Consider the following 17,389-nt stretch of genomic DNA (forward strand, 5'->3'; position numbering starts at 1 on the left):
AAAACACTGAATATAGCATAATCTACCTCAAATAGTATTTAGTCATAATTGTACCTTTTTATTATATTTAACCATTTATATTAAGATATAGGGACTCTATTCAACTACTACTTACAACAACCATAACAATTTTTATATAAAATTGATGTGGACGTTCATATAGTTGTATTTATATATATATTATACAAAGGTAAAAAAATAACATAAGAGGTCAGATTGCATGTGTGAGAGAGAGATGCTGCCTTATCTATGATAGCAGGATGTGCTTTGGCCTGCAAGTGTAACATCTTAAACTGGGAAAAGCTATTTCAACTCCCATCAAACAAGATGTCCAGTTTGGAACAATCAATATGATAACAGGAATTTGCCTCTGGTGCATTATCCATATTAGAAAGCATACACTGCTGATCATATTGGATTTACTAGTGATAGCTTTGTTTCCTCTCTCCCCCACACACACACACACACACACATGATCACACTTGAGTCCCATTTGTACAATTTACATCATTTCAGATCAGCAGCTTAAAACTGTCTACCATTTCTTCTCCACTGTTCATGCAAATATGCTGTACATAATTCTTCACCTTGAAGAGGAAATACAATAGTAGTGCAGATAAATGTGACACCAAGTTCTTTAAAGAGGAACCATTATAGTTATGACTACCATGACAACAAACACAATGAGCTAGCACAGAGACCACAAGGAAATGGAAGGCACGTTGATAAGGGAGAATACATCGGATGTCTCCCCGACATAACATACATTATTGCAGGACTGATGAGAGTATCAAAAACTAAATGTTTGACAAATACAAAGCACGTTGTCTTGGAGAAAATACTGATATTGATGTAACTGATGTTTCAGTTCCTGCCACATGAACTTCAAAGAGAAAAACGGGGGGTAGGGGGGATGATTTTGCATTTTTCGTCTGAGATCTTGCATATGTGAAGACAAAATGGTACGAATGTACATTCTTGTAATCCCCCCTTCAATCAAACAATGTGTATATCTGTCATGTTTCCTCCCTTCCTCAGCAGCTGCAGCCATCACTGGAGGAGGCTGGTCTGTCATCCCTCAGTTTGATCTGATCTGGGAAATCATAAGTCTCCACTTCTGACTCCTAATAATGAGGACAGGAAAACATGGCAGGTTAATGCCTTCAAAAAAGTTCCAAAGTGAATGCATGCTTGTATCTGCATCAATAAATTGTTCTTAAAGTGTGAAAGCTGCGTCATGAGTTTAACATGATCCAAATTCAATCAGCATAGGCCTACCTGTTTGAGAGCATTTCGGCAAATAGTTTGGAAGGCTTGATCAACGTTGATGGCCTCCTTTGCACTTGTCTCGAAATATGGGATACTGGCCTTACTCGTACACCACGCCTGGGCTCGCTTGGTCGTCACCTGGTCAGTAATATAATATTCATATTAACAAATGACATTTCACACAGCAAACAAAAAACTATCTGAGGCTACACATGTACATATTACCTCATCTACCTTGTACCCCTGCACATTGACTCAGTACCGGTACTCCTTGTATATAGTCTGGTTATTCATATTTTATTGTTACTATTTATTTTTTGCACATTTTTTACTTTTTAACTCTATATTGTTGGGAAAGGGCTCTTAAGTAAGCACTTCATGGTAAAAAATCTACACCGGTTGTATTCTGCGCATGTGACAAATAACATTTGATTTGATGGCACAACTTCATATAATTCACATATTTGGGCATATGCACAGACCTGCCTGTTCTCCAAGTCAATCTTGTTGCCGAGCACAACAAAGGGAAAGTTATCTGGGTCACGGGGGCTGGCTTGAATCAGGAACTCATCGCGCCAGCTGTCAAGAGTCTTGAAGGTGTTTGGAGCAGTAACATCGTACACAAGGACACAACAGTCTGCACCTCGATAGAAAGCAACGCCCAATGACTGGAATCTCTCCTGCCCTGCAGTGTCCCAGATCTAGTAGAAAGGATGAAATTCACAACTGAACTCACCACTACATGCACCTCAATACATATCCAAAGGGACCATGTTACATAGAGAAAGGTTTGACTAAAATGTTTAGTTGTATACATTTATATTAGGCTTAGACTTATGGTATTGGGACACAATACAGAGGAGGGGTTATGGAAGATGTGCATGGTCAAGGATAGAGATGAGTCCATTACCTGCATTGTCACAAGCCTGTCATCCACCGTCACCTCTTTGGTAAGAAAGTCAGCACCGATTGTGGCCTTATACTGATTGCTGAACTTCTTATTCACATATTGGTTCATGAGAGAGGTCTTCCCAACTCTGTCAGTGTGGAGATAGAGAGGAGAGTGATGAGCAAACAGGCAGGGACAAAATTAGATAAAAGCATCTTTAGGCACCTTTACCCAAAAATGAGGGGAACCCAATGTACATGAAGGATGCGATGTGTGGGAAGGACAATTTGGAATGAACAGGTTTCACACTGCAAATGTTCTACTTACCCTGAGTCTCCAAGGATGATCACCTTGAGTAGAACCTTCTTCCGAGACGTCATATTTGCTGATGAGAGAATATGGGTAAGCAATTTCAGTGCATCAGTTAGGATTAGGTCACGGTTACCACAGATAGAACAATGAGCCAGATGTTTCACCAGATGTATACATCTGAAGTATCTGGTTGGCGTTATTTGAAGTATTTGTAGACTTTATCCTTTGCCAAAGTTTCAAAAAATTGCTTTCTTTAGGAGTGTAAGGGCGAATTTAGTTATTGCACACCCGAAATCCACAGCGTACTCGTTCCCTAATTGAAATATGCAAATATATGCTAGAACCCGCCAATAGGATCTCGCTAGCTCGTGCTTGGCTATGACACCTCCTTGCTTGTTCCGCCCACTATGATGCATTTGTTCGATTGGAAATGAAAGGCTGTGGTCCATCTTGGGTTAGTTATACAAAATCTTTGCTGTTATCCGTTATCAGAGCAGCATCAATGCAGGATGTTTGGGTTCCAATGTGTGACGGGCTTTGACCATGAATCATGATTTACAGAAGAGACCAATCGTGGTAACCCAGATTTTTGCTAACTATTCAATTTCCACATGACCTGACACATATTAGCTAACTAACAGTTAGCTAACGTTGGCTAGCTAGCTAGCTTTTAGGGAAAATCAAATCGTTTACCTTTTACTTTGCGTTAGACAGATGCAGAGGGGAAACTGTTGTTCTCTTGAATAATTCTCATTAACTAACTACGTTGATTAAAATTGGTATTGTCTATCAGACTAGGTTTGTCTATCTTGTCTAGACATACAACTCTCTGCTGTTTTTAATCAGAAGGTGTGCGGCTTGTTCAAGAGTCGGTCCGGGCAGTATGCTGTGATTATCTGATCTGTAACGGAGCTGGATTGGACTTCCACGAAGCAAATTTGCACACGTTTTGTGGCATGCTGACTCTCGTGAACACGCATTTGGGTTCCAGTCACAAGGGGCTGACGTTAAGTGTACTTGTACTTTTTTATATATATATATACATATATATTTGGACCGTAGTTGGAATATTTACAGACAAATGTTTTTTGTTATATATTTTTTTATTTTTAAAAATAAATAAAAACGTGTGATGACACTTGGAAAAAGAGGAGGGAGTTGCGTGTGTAGGGCGTTGTCAAAATGATGACAGACTGTATTTAAACCAATCAGCTAACAGTATAATATACGAAAAACGTTGTGTGACCAATCACCTCTTTCTAAAATGACGCGAAGAACACCGAATTTTCAATGACAGCCTTGAATACAACCCGGTTTGTATTCGCTTAAAATACAGATAACGCTGAGTTGTAGATAATACAGAACTTCAGTTACTGTAGCTAGCTATCATTGCAGTATGAAGTGAGCACGGTCTTGTTGGATTGAGAGGATAATATTCACCGTGTTCTCCGGTAAGGAAAAATCTAAAGCGTTAGCCACTTTCCCTTTCCCTGCTTCCTCATCAGAACATCTTGGCCTTAATCGGCTAAACTAGGAAGTCCAGCAACATCTCCGTTTGTTCCCCTTCATAACAATGTAAAAAATAGCCAAATCATTTTGCATACCGATAGATATGCAGACTTGACAATGCTAAATGTCTGGCTAGTTTGCGAAATTAGGGGGGGGTCATAAGCAAACTGGGTTAACTAACGTTAGCTGGCTAGCTAGCTAGATATGCTATATTCAAAGCTAGCCAGACCTATCTTGGACTTTGCCCACTTATCAGCGATCAACCTCAAATCAAACGATTCCAGTTTTGTCTCTCAGTAGGGCCTGAATCCCTTCCCTCTCCCTTCCACATGACCATCCGTGGGCCTTTCTTATGTAATGTTGGTTATCATCACGAGAGCTTATGAATCACAACAACAAACACTACTGTTAAGCTATTGTGTAGTTTATTTTTATTGCTTGCTAACGTTACACATTCTTATCCATCTGCATGAGGTCTCTTGTTTTTGCCTTTGTAGAGGATTAAGGAGACTCCTGTGTACCATATGTTTATAATCTCACCATTGCTTCTTTCACTTTCTTTTGCCAACTGTAGTGTACAGCCCTAAGAAATGGAGACTCTTATTCCCATCATCAACCGGCTCCAGGAAGTCTTCCTGACAGTGGGGGCAGAGATCATCCAGCTGCCTCAGATAGTGGTGGTTGGCTCGCAGGTCAGTACAGAATCAAAATGCAAGAATCAACTGTTGTTACCTGTTACACTGGGGAATTGTGTCATTGTTGAAATGAACATATCAAAGTATAAATAATAGCAATGAATCATTCATGTAGCTGAGTGTTTTGAAAACCTTTCTAAAATCGATCTCATCTCTTCCCATGACAGAGCAGCGGCAAGAGTTCTGTGTTGGAGAGCCTGGTTGGAAAGGATTTTCTTCCCCGGGGATCAGGCATAGTCACACGGCGACCCCTAGTGTTGCAGCTGGTGAATGTGCCCCCATTGGCAGAGAGGAGGCTGCAAGAAAATGGTATGGACTTGACACAGAAACAGATGTGATTGTCACTTTAAAAGCTGCCTCATGTTGCTTCTCGCTGATACACTGGACACACTGAAACAAATCAAAGCCAGTGCAGTCGACATTTACTCAATGAATTTCAATATTAGCTCACATTCATGTAATTTCACTCATTGGATAAAGCCCAAGTGGTCTTTGAGATTTTCTCTCTTTTCTAACATGATATTTACCATCCCTTCTTCTTCACTTTTCTCAGGAAATGGGGTAAAACAAAATGCAAACAGCTACCCAGGTCTTTACTTCCATAGTTTATCTGCATGGACCTGTTGCGTTGTCATTCATCTTAATATCGTCTTATCATCCTCATCGTCTTTCATTTCCTCTGTCTAATCATCACATCAACTTACAAACTCTTTGTCTCTGTCATATTTTGTCTTCTATACTGATAAACCCCATCAAAGTCTGTTTTTTATGTGATACGAATATTTCCTTTCTGTTTGCATATTATTTTACACTCAATCTTTTATATTTTGTCAAGGGATCAAGGCTGATGAATGGGGCACGTTCCTCCATAGCAAGAACCAGGTATGTGGCACCGTCTTCGCTATGCACAAATCAATTTTATTGTTATGCACTGCACATTGAGTATTTCATATTTGCAGTAGGGCATTACATTGTCTGAGAGACTTGGTACTGTATCTCCTAACGTCATGCTGCTAGTGGTGTTGGTGAAGTCGATATTTCAGTATCCCATCTCTGTTTGCATTATAGATTTTCACAGATTTCCTGGAGATTCGCAAGGAGATTGAAGAAGAGACTGAGCGTAGCTCAGGCGGCAACAAGGTATGTATACATTGTTGTAGATAAACATGGCTTATCTCCAGTTTATGAGTTACTGATTTACTTTATCTGCTTCTCTCTCCATCCCATTTCCTCTCTCGTGGCCTATAGGGAATCAGCCCTGAGCCCATCTATTTGAAGATTTTCTCTCCTCATGTCCTCAATCTCACACTGGTTGACTTGCCAGGAATAACCAAGGTAAGCCCAACCAGTGTGTTAATCCCACTAACTTGAAAATGAACAACTATGGTGTTCCTCATGGTAAAATTAATACCATTACTCATTGAAAATAAATGTGTATAAATGTATGCACGCATGACTGTAAGTCGCTTTGGATAAAAACGTCTGCTAAATGGCATATTATATTTATATATTATTATTATATTATATTACTAGGTTCCGGTTGGAGACCAGCCAGAGGACATAGAAGCTCAAGTCCAAGAGATGATCCTATCCTTCATCTCCAACCCCAACTCCCTTATCCTCTCAGTGTCTCCTGCCAACTCTGACTTGGCCACCTCTGATGCCCTCAAACTGGCCCGTGAGGTCGACCCAGATGGTGAGGCATACTGTACACTTATGCTCCTTCATATTTCACTGCATGTCTTTTCAGTGTATACAGTGCATTCGGAAAGTATTCAGACCCCTTGACTTTTTCCACATTTTGTTACGTTACAGCTTTATTCTAAAATTGATTAAATACATGTTTTCCTGCATCAATCTACACACAATACCCCATAACGACGAGGCGAAAAATAGGTTTTTAAAAATGTTTGCAAATTTATAAAAAAAAACAGAAATACCTTATTCAGATTCTTTGCTATGAGCCTCGAAATTGAGCTTAGGTGCATCCTGTTTCCATTGATCGTTACATTTTAGATCATCCTTGAGATGTTTCTACAACTTGATTGGAGTCCACCTGTGGTAAATTCAATTGATTGGACATGATTTGGAAAGGCACACACCTGTCTATATAAGGTCCCACAGTTGCAAAAACCAAGCCATGAGGTCGAAGGAATTGTCCGTAGAGCTCAGAGACAGGATTGTGTCGAGGCACAGATCTGGGGAAGGGTACCAACACATTTCTGCAGCATTGAAGGTCCCCAAGAACACAGTGGCCTCCATCATTCTTAAATGGAACAAGTTTGGAACCACCAAGACTCTACCTAGAGCTGGCTGCCCGGCCAAACTGAGCAATCGGGGGTGAAGGGCCTTGGTCAGAGAGGTGACCAAGAATCTGATGGTCACTCTAACAGCTCTAGAGTTCCTCTGTGGAGATGGGAGAACCTTCCAGAAGGACAACCATCTCTGCAGCACTCCACCAATCAGGCCTTTATGGTAGAGTGGCCAGACGGATGCCACTCCTCAGTAAAAGGCACATGACAGCCCGCTTGGAGTTTGCCAAAAGGCACCTAAAGCACTCTGACCATGAGAAACCAGATTGTCTGGTCTCATAAAACCAAGATTGAACTCTTTGGCCTGAATGCCAAGCGTCACGTCTGGAGGAAACCTGGCACCATGCCTACGGTGAAGGTGTTGGCAGCATCATGCTATGGGGATGTTTTTCAGCGGCAGGGACTGGGAGACTAGTCAGAATCGAGGGAAAGATGAACAGAGCAAAGTACAAAGAAATCCTTGATTAAAAACCTGCGTCAGAGTGCTCAGGACCTCAAACTGGGGCGAAGGTTCACCTTCCAACAGGACAACAACCCTAAGCACACAGCCAAGACAATGCAGGAGTGGCTTCGGGACAAGTCTCTGAATGTCCTTGAGTGACCCAGCCAGAGCCCGGACATGAACCCGATCGAACATCTCTGGAGAGACCTGAAAATAGCTGTGCAGCGACGCTCCCCATCCAACCTGACAGAGCTTGAAAGGATCTGCAGAGAAGAATGGGAGAAACTTCCCAAATACAGGTGTGCCAAGCTTGTAGGGTCATACCCAAGAAGACGGGAGGCTGTAATCGCTGCCAAAGGTGCTTCAATAAAGTACTGAGAAAAGGGTCTGAATACTTATGTAAATGTCATATTTCAGCTTTTTATTTGTAATAAATTAGTAAACATTTCTAAACCTGTTTTTGCATTGTCATTATGGGGTATTGTGTGCAGATTGAGGGAAAAAATACTATTTTAATCAATTTTAGAATAAGGCTGTAATGTAACAAAATGTGGAAAAAGTCAAGGGGTCTGAATACTTTCCGAATGCACTGGATGTATTTTTCAGGGTGTCCGCGGGTCCTTTAAAAAGTCTTAAATTCATTTATCTGATTTTAAATGCCTTAGTTCTGTTTTCAAAGGTCTTAAAAGTTTACTACAGTGTTTCTGTGATATTGTGTCGTTGCTTAATTTATTTATTTTTTACATCAAATAATAGTCAAGGTGCACTTTCCAGAGCTTTCCAACCACATGTGCGCCTCTGTGTGTGAACGTTATGTGCGTGTGCCAGTGTGAGTCGGGTGGTTGCCAGAGGAGAGGGAGGAAAGCGCAAGGTAGCCTATACAATTTGAGAGACAACACTAACTAGAGCTGGGACAATAAACAGACACCGACATTGCCCTTCTCCTACCGACGCAATTTGGCTTACGTCGGTAATTTCAGTGATTAGGCTACACAACGTTCCTGCAGATGTTTTGGTTCTAAAACCATTATTTAGTCAACAGTAATGTGCATTAACCTGCTTCCTGCAATGAAAGTATCTGCCCTGTCCCTGTTTCGCTGCTGGTTCTCACTCCCTCCCTCCACTTTGCGCACGGAGTGAAGGGAAAGATGCATTCTGATAAGTGCAAGCATACTGACAGTTGAGCAACATTTCTAAGTGTAATTGTGGGAAAGACAGTTTTTAAAACTGTTAATGTTGTTAAAAAAGTGGAGTCTCAGCTTTGAGAGTATAACAATTATTTCTTAACTGTCAATATAGAGGAAATAACACCACTTTACAAACGGAGTAGGTTATGTAATTGAGATGATGCAGAACGGAGCGGAGAGCGCCATTTGCGGTTAATACATCAAGTAGCCTATATACAGTGGGGAGAACAAGTATTTGATACACTGCCGATTTTGCAGGTTTTCCTACTTACAAAGCATGTAGAGGTCTGTAATTTTTTATCATAGGTACACTTCAACTGTGAGAGACGGAATCTAAAACAAAAATCTAGAAAATCACATTGTATGATTTTTAAGTAATTCATTTGCATTTTATTGCATGACATAAGTATTTGATCACCTACCAACCAGTAAGAATTCCGGCTCTCACAGACCTGTTAGTTTTTCTTTAAGAAGCCCTCCTGTTCTCCACTCATTACCTGTATTAACTGCACCTGTTTGAACTCGTTACCTGTATAAAAGACACCTGTCCACACACTCAATCAAACAGACTCCAACCTCTCCACAATGGCCAAGACCAGAGAGCTGTGTAAGGCTGGGATGGGTTACAGGACAATAGGCAAGCAGCTTGGTGAGAAGGCAACAACTGTTGGCGCAATTATTAGAAAATGGAAGAAGTTCAAGATGACGGTCAATCACCCTCGGTCTGGGGCTCCATGCAAGATATCACCTCGTGGGGCATCAATGATCATGAGGAAGGTGAGGGATCAGCCCAGAACTACACGGCAGGACCTGGTCAATGACCTGAAGAGAGCTGGGACCACATTCTCAAAGAAAACCATTAGTAGCACACTACGCCGTCATGGATTAAAATCCTGCAGCGCACGCAAGGTGGCTGGGTCTTCCAGCATGACAACGACCCGAAACACACAGCCAGGGCAACTAAGGAGTTGCTCCGTAAGAAGCATCTCAAGGTCCTGGAGTGGCCTAGCCAGTCTCCAAACCTGAACCCAATAGAAAGTCTTTGGAGGGAGCTGAAAGTCCGTATTGCCCAGCGACAGCCCCGAAACCTGAAGGATCTGGAGAAGGTCTGTATGGAGGAGTGGGCCAAAATCCCTGCTGCAGTGTGTGCAAACCTGGTCAAGACCTACAGGAAACGTATGATCTCTGTAATTGCAAACAAAGGTTTCTGTACCAAATATTAAATTCTGCTTTTCTGATGTACCAAATACTTATGTCATGCAATAAAATGCAAATTAATTACTTAAAAATCATACAATGTGATTTTCTAGATTTTTGTTTTAGATTCCGTCTCTTACAGTTGAAGTGTACCTATGATAAAAATTACAGACCTCTACATGCTTTGTAAGTAGGAAAACCTGCAAAATCGGCAGTGTATCAAATACTTGTTCTCCCCACTGTAGGCACACAATGTAATGTTTTTGTAGGACATAAAATGTACTGTTAAATCCATTGTATGGCAATCTAGCAACAATATCATATTTAGAGTTAGCAATCTAGCTAAGGTTTTTTGAGTTCTTACTTCCTGCGGCGGTAAATTATGTAGCATAGCCTAGGGCAGGGTTCTTCAATTCCGGTCCTAGAGGGCCGAAACACTTCTGTTTTTTATTTCTACCTGGTAGTTAATTGCACTCACCTGGTGTCCCAGGTCTGAATTAGCCCCTGATTAGAAGGAGAGGATGGAAAAACAGAGGTGTTTCGGCCCTCCAGGACCGGAATTGAAGAACCCTGGCCTAGGGCCTTGGACAATATGCACAAAAAACATGCAGGCAAATTAATCTCGAAAGATCCAAAAAGATATCTGATTATTCTGGATTCTATTTTGGCATGTTGCACATCAATATATTCATTATGCATTCCCTGAACATGTTAGATGAAATAGCTAACTTCTTTCACGTCTTACATGGCACTGTCAGTTCTAGAGCCCTCTTGCTTAGCTACCTTGCTCGTAAGTATAGCCATTTGATACCTGATTCACTGAAAAGGGGAATTATTTTCTTAGACTTTTTGGTTGTAGGCTAATGTTCTAATGTTATAGCATAATACCTCCAAGAGAGCTACTGGATGTGTAGACTTTTGTTCCAGCCCTACTCTTAACACACCAGACTTTACAAATCAACTGCTCAACAGGACCTTGTTAAGCTGACTGTGTGTTTGAGCAGTGCTGGATCAAAAGCCTGCTCACCTATTGCCCTAGCTCCCCAGCTGGAGAGTTGACCACGTGTTTTATACAGTAACGGTTCTGTATATTTAACTTTAAGGCATTTTTTCACAGTGGTATCATTATGGTATTGAGTATCATTATACTAATCTGGTATTGGTATCAAAGGCAAAATTCTAAACACTTAGAGTTTGTGATCTAGCTAATTATGTCATTGGGGTATCCTAAACAAATGCAGATGGGCAACCCCATGCTTCAGCCATCTATTGCCTAGCCGCTATGCTATTACATCCGTTAGGCTACAGGAGAATGCTCATTGCTAAAATAGCACACCTGCTTGATAATATGAGCCATGTAGGATATAGCCTTTGGTGAAAGAACCAGCCCTAAAAATACTACTTTTTGCCAACATGGGCTCATTTCTGGAGAGGAATATTAGCAGGTGTGTGGTGCAAGCATATTTCAAATTTGAAATAATTTGCATTCCAAGTGGCATTAAAAATTAAATTAAACTTAATGGAACCTGCAGATACCCTGTTTGTTCATTGATATACATGTGTTAAATGTCAATAAACATGGTCAATGTTACTTTCTAGGTTTGATCTATATACACAAAACATTTTAGATTACATAATGAAATGTGCCATTCAAGTGCTGTTATTGTGTGTGTGTATATATAGAAAGAGCCATGGACAAAAAGGGGTGTGTCTTTACCCAGCTGTTGTGTCTTGCAGGCCGCAGAACACTGCTGGTGGTCAGTAAGCTGGACCTGATGGATGCAGGGACAGATGCTTTGGAGGTCTTGCTGGGTCGGGTCATTCCAGTGCGGCTCGGAATTGTGGGAGTGGTCAACAGGTTTGTCCATATGGCTATAACATATCTAACATATTTACCTAATTCTTACTGGATGATGTCACCTCGGTGCTTAAAAAGATGAAGCCCCATAGCAGTGAAAGATGGCATAATTAGACCAATGTATCACATCTGATTTGAGTATAAAGGATCTGAATCATTATGGTCGTTAAATTAACTCAAGTACCCTCAGAGACCTTATAAATATAAACAACAAATATTCCGATGTCCCTGCTATTCACCAGCTCAATTTGTTTGCATCCGCCAAACAATCATTCAGCAATTAGAGCTTTATCTCTCCCCACTTTGAGATCGTTCTCACACATCCTGCTGAAATAATGTGTGCAATGTCTTACTCATTGTGCTCCAGCACAGGGCTGATGTATGAGTTATGTGAGTGATTTTTCGCCAAGGGTGCAGAATTGCAAAAAAAACGATATATCTGCCCCTCCGAGGCTGAAATGATTAGTAATTTTCAGAAGTCATTTCACTGAGCAGAGACAATCTAGTTCAACCGACAGCTCACACTAGTAATCATAGCAACCACCAGGGAAGGCTGTCTGAAGTCAATAGGGGCCTCAGCCTAGCACATTCCTCCAGAGTGCTAAAGATTAGTTTTAAGGAAACGGCTACAGTAACCTCCATTTCAAAAGTGCTGCATCCTATTTGGGTGTATAATTTCCTGCTATGCTGGAGCTGGTGACCATCTGATCATGCAGAGCCACTGTGGAGTCTTCTGTAACTCCAGCTGTCATCCTCCATGTCTCTCCCTGCTAGGAGCCAGCATGACATCAACACCCAGAAGAGCATAGAGGACACGGCACGGGACGAGCAGGCCTTCCTCCAGCGCCACTACCCATCTCTGGCCTCCCGCTGCGGCTCCCGCTACCTGGCCCGCACCCTGAGCCGCCTGCTCATGCACCACATCAGGGACTGCTTGCCGGAGCTGAAGAGGCGTGTGACGGTGTTGAGTGCCCAGTACCAGGCCCGGCTCAGCAGCTACGGCCAGCCTGTAGAGGACCACAGCGCTACCCTGCTACAGATCGTTACCAAGTTCGCCAGCGACTACTGCAACACCATCGAGGGCACCGCCACGCACATCCAGACATCTGAGCTGTGAGTAGTTCTGAACTACTTTAGGCTACTTTATCCAGGCACCAGTTATCTTTCAGTATTTTATATTGTATTGGAGCAACTCCTCATTGACCACCAAATATTTAGCAACCACCTAGATGGTGCATAGCAGACATTTTGTGACAAAACTCACCACACAATGGTTATTGTTCTGCTGAATGCGTTTCACTTAGGCAGGCGGTTATTGTAATTTTGTAGGTGTTCATGTATTGGCATTTAATATGTTGTAGGTTCATTTCAATAGCTCTTGTACTGCTCACTGATTTTATTGATTTCCTCAAGCAGTGGGAAGCAAGTATTGACTCAGTCTGGCTGACTGCATTTGATGTTGACAACCCTCGGATACAGCCACTGATTCTGCTTCCTCTGTCCTCTCCTGTCAGCTGCGGGGGGGCTCGGATCTGCTACATATTCCATGAGACCTTTGGCCGCACTCTTCAGTCTATTGACCCCCTGGGGGGCTTGACGGAGCTCGATATCCTCACTGCAATCCGCAATGCTACGGTAATAACCATCAGCTCCAATCGCATTGTCTGTGTGTAGGTTAAACAGACGTCTTTGAATAGTTTTCCAATGAAGCTAATGTCTGTAGAGAATCACGAGTTATGTTAATAGAGATGTGTGTTGTGCTGTGCTGCAGGGTCCACGGCCGGCCCTCTTTGTACCTGAGATCTCCTTTGAGCTGCTGGTGAAGAGGCAGATCAAGCGTCTGGAGGAGCCCAGTCTGCGCTGTGTGGAGCTGGTCCACGAGGAGCTGCAGAGGATCATCCAGCACTGCTCCTCCTACAGCACACAGGTATGCTACACACTGCACAACACATACTACAAAGCATACACTTCGTATGTTTGACAACCCTGAACCAAATTGTAATATAATAGTGTCTCTGTATGTATCCTGACATGCTGTGTGTTTGTCAGGAGCTCCTTCGGTTTCCTAAGCTGCACGACTCCATTGTGGAGGTGGTAACTAGTTTACTCAGGAAGCGCTTGCCCATTACGAATGACATGGTAAGACAATTTGTTTTTGTGAATTTACATTTTATATTTTACAATTTAGTGCTATTCCTTACTGGCAGTCTGTCTGTGTTCGTGGATGATTCTGAGCACCTATCTGTTTCAGGTCCACAACTTGGTTCAAATTGAGCTCGCTTACATCAACACAAAGCACCCAGACTTCACCGATGCTGCTCAGGTCTCAGCATCTGTCAACAGTCAACAGGTAATTCAGTCTCAACTCAAAGCACATGCTCTGCTTTCATGCATGTAGATGAGCCTAATGTTGACCAGAGGGTTCTAGAGTCTGATGCTGTCTTCTCATACCAGTATGGACATCACACTTTTGAGGAATTTCAATAAGCCAGTTGTGACTTTAACACGATACCAGAACAACTCAATTGAATTGACCCCCTCATTTCACCTATTTTAGGGCATGCAGGATGGAGATAAACACTGGAAGAATGAGAAAGTTGCAGAGGAGAAGGCACCAGTGGCAGGTTTCAGCAGCCCTGTTAAGGGCCAGGCCATCAACCTCCTGGACACAGTGAGTAGTGGAATCAGCAGTCAGAACTGACCAAGCACTACCCTGTAGCGCAGCACTGTATCTGATTAGATCTGTGACAGATTGTAACATCTGACCCCTGCTCTGTTTGCCAGGCAGTGCCGGTGTCCCGCAAGCTGAGTGCCCGGGAGCAGAGAGACTGTGAGGTCATCCAACGCCTCATCAAATGCTACTTCCTCATCGTCCGCAAGAGCATTCAGGACAGGTCAGAGACCAGAGCTCTAGGGGTGTTGTTATTTGGGTATGCAGTTAGTGGTGAGTTGAGCCTTCTCTGGCCTAGCTAACTATGTGTCTTGTGACCTGTGTTTCTGCAGTGTGCCCAAGACGGTGATGCACTTCCTGGTGAACTTTGTGAAGGAGCGTCTGCAGAGTGAGCTGGTGGGCCAGCTGTACAAACAGAACCTGCTGCAGGGGCTGCTCATCGAGTCCCAAGACACAGCACAACAGAGGACAGAGGTGGCCCAGATGCTGGAGGTACGAGTTCTACTGGTACCCCTACTCTTACTGGGTGTAGACTCTGATGAACTTTGTGTTGTACTTTCTGTTTCTCCATTTAACACCGGTATCCTTATCGCTCTCTTTTCTTCCATTTTCTCCTTCCTCAGGCTCTCCAAAAAGCCAGCAACATCATCTCGGAGATCCGGGAGACACACCTGTGGTAGCCCAATGTAACTAACCGTTCTCCACTGTTAGCATGTCTTTGAGAGTGTGTGTGAGAGTGTATGTGTGTCTGTAGGTGTGAATGTGTGTTACGGTACTGTATAGCAATACCACTGAGCTCACACTGACCATAAAACATCCAGCCGTCCTTTTTTCTGTCCACTGGCCTCATGGCTGGAGGATTTGGACTATTGTGTCTCACTGTGAATAGAGTGATTGAGACCAACACACTCAGGCAGAGCTGGTCCATTGTATTGAGATGGCTTTAATGTGAAAGAGACGACCATGATCAAAAACAAAGTAAGTGCAACAATCGTCTGTCTAAATATCTGTTCGGTCTTTTGGTTGTGGTTGTTAATGTGTTTTTTATAATGTGGAGTATTACATTGTTTTCTTGAGTATTTATTGCATCTGATCATGGCACATGTTGTGGCTGTAATGTTGCATTTGATTCCATTGATTAGGTATCTATTTATGGAAGAGTGATCTCAAACCATGATCGCTTGATACGCATGTAGCAGTTTCTGAACGCATATGTAGAGTAAGTATAATCAGTCAGTATCAGGTTTCCCCATGTTTTAAGTAACATTCTGTAAAGATGAACAGAGGGTGACAACCAACCCTAGGTTGAACAGTGGGCATTGTCTGCAATATAATGTTGAAATATGATCCAGGTCTTTAGGGATGCTGCAGAGGTTTGGTTTGACCTGGTCTACAGTGCTGATGGGTACAGTAGTTGTACGCTAGAACAGACGTATGTTCTTGACGTGTCGCATTTACGTATCGTTCCAGGTGTACAGTTGCACTGTTTAAGCATATTAGTCCTATAACGAAGTTGTATGTTCACAACATAGAATACAGTATTCCTTTTCTCCATATGAAGTTTCTAGTCTTCTTTCGCATTTTGTTGGACAACTGAGACCACATTTATGAATAGCACACACAAAGAGTTGAATAGATGTGTGTATGTATTGTGATGTCACGAGAGGCTGTGTCCTGGAGGGACGTTACATCCCCCTGAGGTGGCTGCAAACCCAGACAGCTATGGCTCCATCTGCTGGTATGGTCGGGAACTCCAACCCTCTGTGGCCAATCTTCCCACGCAGCTGAAACCAATCAGGGGCTGATAGGCTGGAGTTGTTTTGGAAGGGAAGAGACACGGTCTGGAGGGTGGGCTCGGGGAAGAAGAGAATTGTGTTATAATTTCGTTAGTTGCCGGAGACCTTTAATAAAAATCCTTGTTTTGGTTGAACCTGGACTCCTTGCACTACTTGGGCAACCCCGCTGGAAGCGGTAGCCTCTCGTGGCATCACAGATGGTGGAGAATACGGGCACGCTCAAGCGTTAATAGTGCATGTCAGAGGAGGATACCGAAGGTTTGATCACCCAGTTTTCCAAGTTGGCCGTAGGCTCCCCGCCGACTGAAATGGAGGACATATTGAAAGCCCTTGTTGCTGGCCAGCAAGCCCAGATGCAAGTAAACGTGGCTCTCTTGGAGGAGCAAAAGAAAGCCAACCTTCTGAAGGCAGAGGAATTTCAGTTGCAGAGACAGAGGGTGGTCCAAAATACCCGCCCAATAAAGGCAAGTGACTTTATATCTAAGATGGGAGCTACCGATGACATTGAGGCATACCTGCATGCATTTGAGGCCACGGCCACTAGGGAAGCCTGGCCCAAGCAACAGTGGGTTGGTCTGTTAGCCCCCTTTCTAACCGGGGAATCGCTGAATGCTGTCCGGGACCTGGGCCCTGACCAGGTTACTGACTATGATGCCCTGAAGTCTGAGATCCTCAGCAGATATGGACTCACAAAGTTTGGTATGGCCCAGCGCTTTCACAGTTGGACCTTCCAACCAGACCAACCTCCTCGGGCGCAGATGCATGAACTTGTCCGAATCGCAAGGAAATGGCTGGATCCGCAGAGGAATACAGCAGCGGCGGTGGTGGAGGCCGTTGTGGTGGATCGTTACCTACGCGCCCCTGCCTTATGAGGCAAAACGGTTCATCAGTCAACAGGCCTTGACCACGGCTGATCTGACCGTGGAAGCTGTGGAAAAGTACCAGGCCACAGCGGAGATGCTGAATGCTTCCCGAAAAGACCCCAGGAGTGCGGCCCCACCACAAATGGGAAGGACCCGTCCAAAGGACCCCAAGGTCGCGAACCCAGCCACGTCAGGACTTATCCCGGCTCCAGGGGGAGCCAGAAACCAGGCGGGTCCAAGAAGAGTACACCAGAAGGGGGAAACTCGACAGTGTTACCGGTGTGGGGAGATGGGACATATCTCCTGGCAGTGTGGGAAACCAGCCGATGAACCTATGCCCACTGCGGAGTCCTCCAGCTCAGCACCCACACACCGGGTTGCCTCGCTCT

The 17,389-nt window shown here is 43.4% G+C and overlaps 2 protein-coding genes across 5 annotated transcripts; one reads left to right on the forward strand and one right to left on the reverse strand.

Moving 5' to 3' along the window:
* Positions 1-158: 158 nt before the first annotated feature.
* Positions 159-3,382, reverse strand: LOC121530878 (ras-related protein Rab-7a). Its single transcript, XM_041836190.2, has 6 exons — positions 3,164-3,382; positions 2,486-2,543; positions 2,180-2,306; positions 1,752-1,970; positions 1,279-1,407; positions 159-1,124 (listed from the first exon to the last, which is right to left on the reverse strand). Exons 2-6 carry the CDS (start codon positions 2,536-2,538, stop codon positions 1,035-1,037), a joined length of 618 nt encoding a protein of 205 aa, XP_041692124.1. The 5' UTR covers positions 2,539-2,543; positions 3,164-3,382; the 3' UTR covers positions 159-1,034.
* Positions 2,930-15,895, forward strand: LOC121530877 (dynamin-1-like protein). Of its 4 annotated transcripts, none has more exons than XM_045226901.1 (18): positions 2,930-3,046; positions 4,554-4,671; positions 4,842-4,983; positions 5,228-5,263; positions 5,510-5,556; positions 5,743-5,814; positions 5,923-6,009; positions 6,208-6,370; positions 11,550-11,670; positions 12,445-12,783; positions 13,185-13,305; positions 13,442-13,597; positions 13,720-13,809; positions 13,922-14,020; positions 14,228-14,341; positions 14,455-14,564; positions 14,674-14,833; positions 14,965-15,895. In XM_045226901.1, the coding sequence occupies exons 2-18, from the start codon at positions 4,570-4,572 to the stop codon at positions 15,019-15,021; spliced, it is 2,016 nt and encodes a 671-aa protein (XP_045082836.1). In that variant the 5' UTR covers positions 2,930-3,046; positions 4,554-4,569; the 3' UTR covers positions 15,022-15,895. The 4 variants fall into 4 exon arrangements, with proteins under 4 accessions (XP_045082836.1, XP_045082834.1, XP_045082837.1 ...); XM_045226899.1 differs by lacking the exon at positions 2,930-3,046 and adding an exon at positions 3,747-3,921; XM_045226902.1 differs by lacking the exons at positions 2,930-3,046; positions 5,228-5,263 and adding an exon at positions 3,747-3,921.
* The last annotated feature ends 1,494 nt before the right edge of the window (positions 15,896-17,389 follow it).

Source organism: Coregonus clupeaformis, chromosome 18 (assembly GCF_020615455.1).
Source record: "Coregonus clupeaformis isolate EN_2021a chromosome 18, ASM2061545v1, whole genome shotgun sequence".
Lineage (NCBI taxonomy): Eukaryota > Metazoa > Chordata > Actinopteri > Salmoniformes > Salmonidae > Coregonus > Coregonus clupeaformis.

What these genes read in the sequence shown, in the direction of transcription:
- LOC121530878 (XM_041836190.2), bottom strand. Translation starts at nt 2,538, where the DNA reads ATGACGTCTCGGAAGAAGGTTCTACTCAAGGTGATCATCCTTGGAGAC. An exon ending in ACAGGCTTGTGACAATGCAG is followed by an intron (nt 1,971 to 2,179) that starts GTAATGGACTCA and finishes CCTTTCTACTAG; the next exon opens with ATCTGGGACACTGCAGGGCA. An exon ending in TTGACTTGGAGAACAGGCAG is followed by an intron (nt 1,408 to 1,751) that starts GTCTGTGCATAT and finishes ATTACTGACCAG; the next exon opens with GTGACGACCAAGCGAGCCCA.
- LOC121530877 (XM_045226901.1), top strand. Translation starts at nt 4,570, where the DNA reads ATGGAGACTCTTATTCCCATCATCAACCGGCTCCAGGAAGTCTTCCTG. An exon ending in AAATGCAAACAGCTACCCAG is followed by an intron (nt 5,264 to 5,509) that starts GTCTTTACTTCC and finishes TATTTTGTCAAG; the next exon opens with GGATCAAGGCTGATGAATGG. An exon ending in GCTCCTCCTACAGCACACAG is followed by an intron (nt 13,598 to 13,719) that starts GTATGCTACACA and finishes TGTGTTTGTCAG; the next exon opens with GAGCTCCTTCGGTTTCCTAA.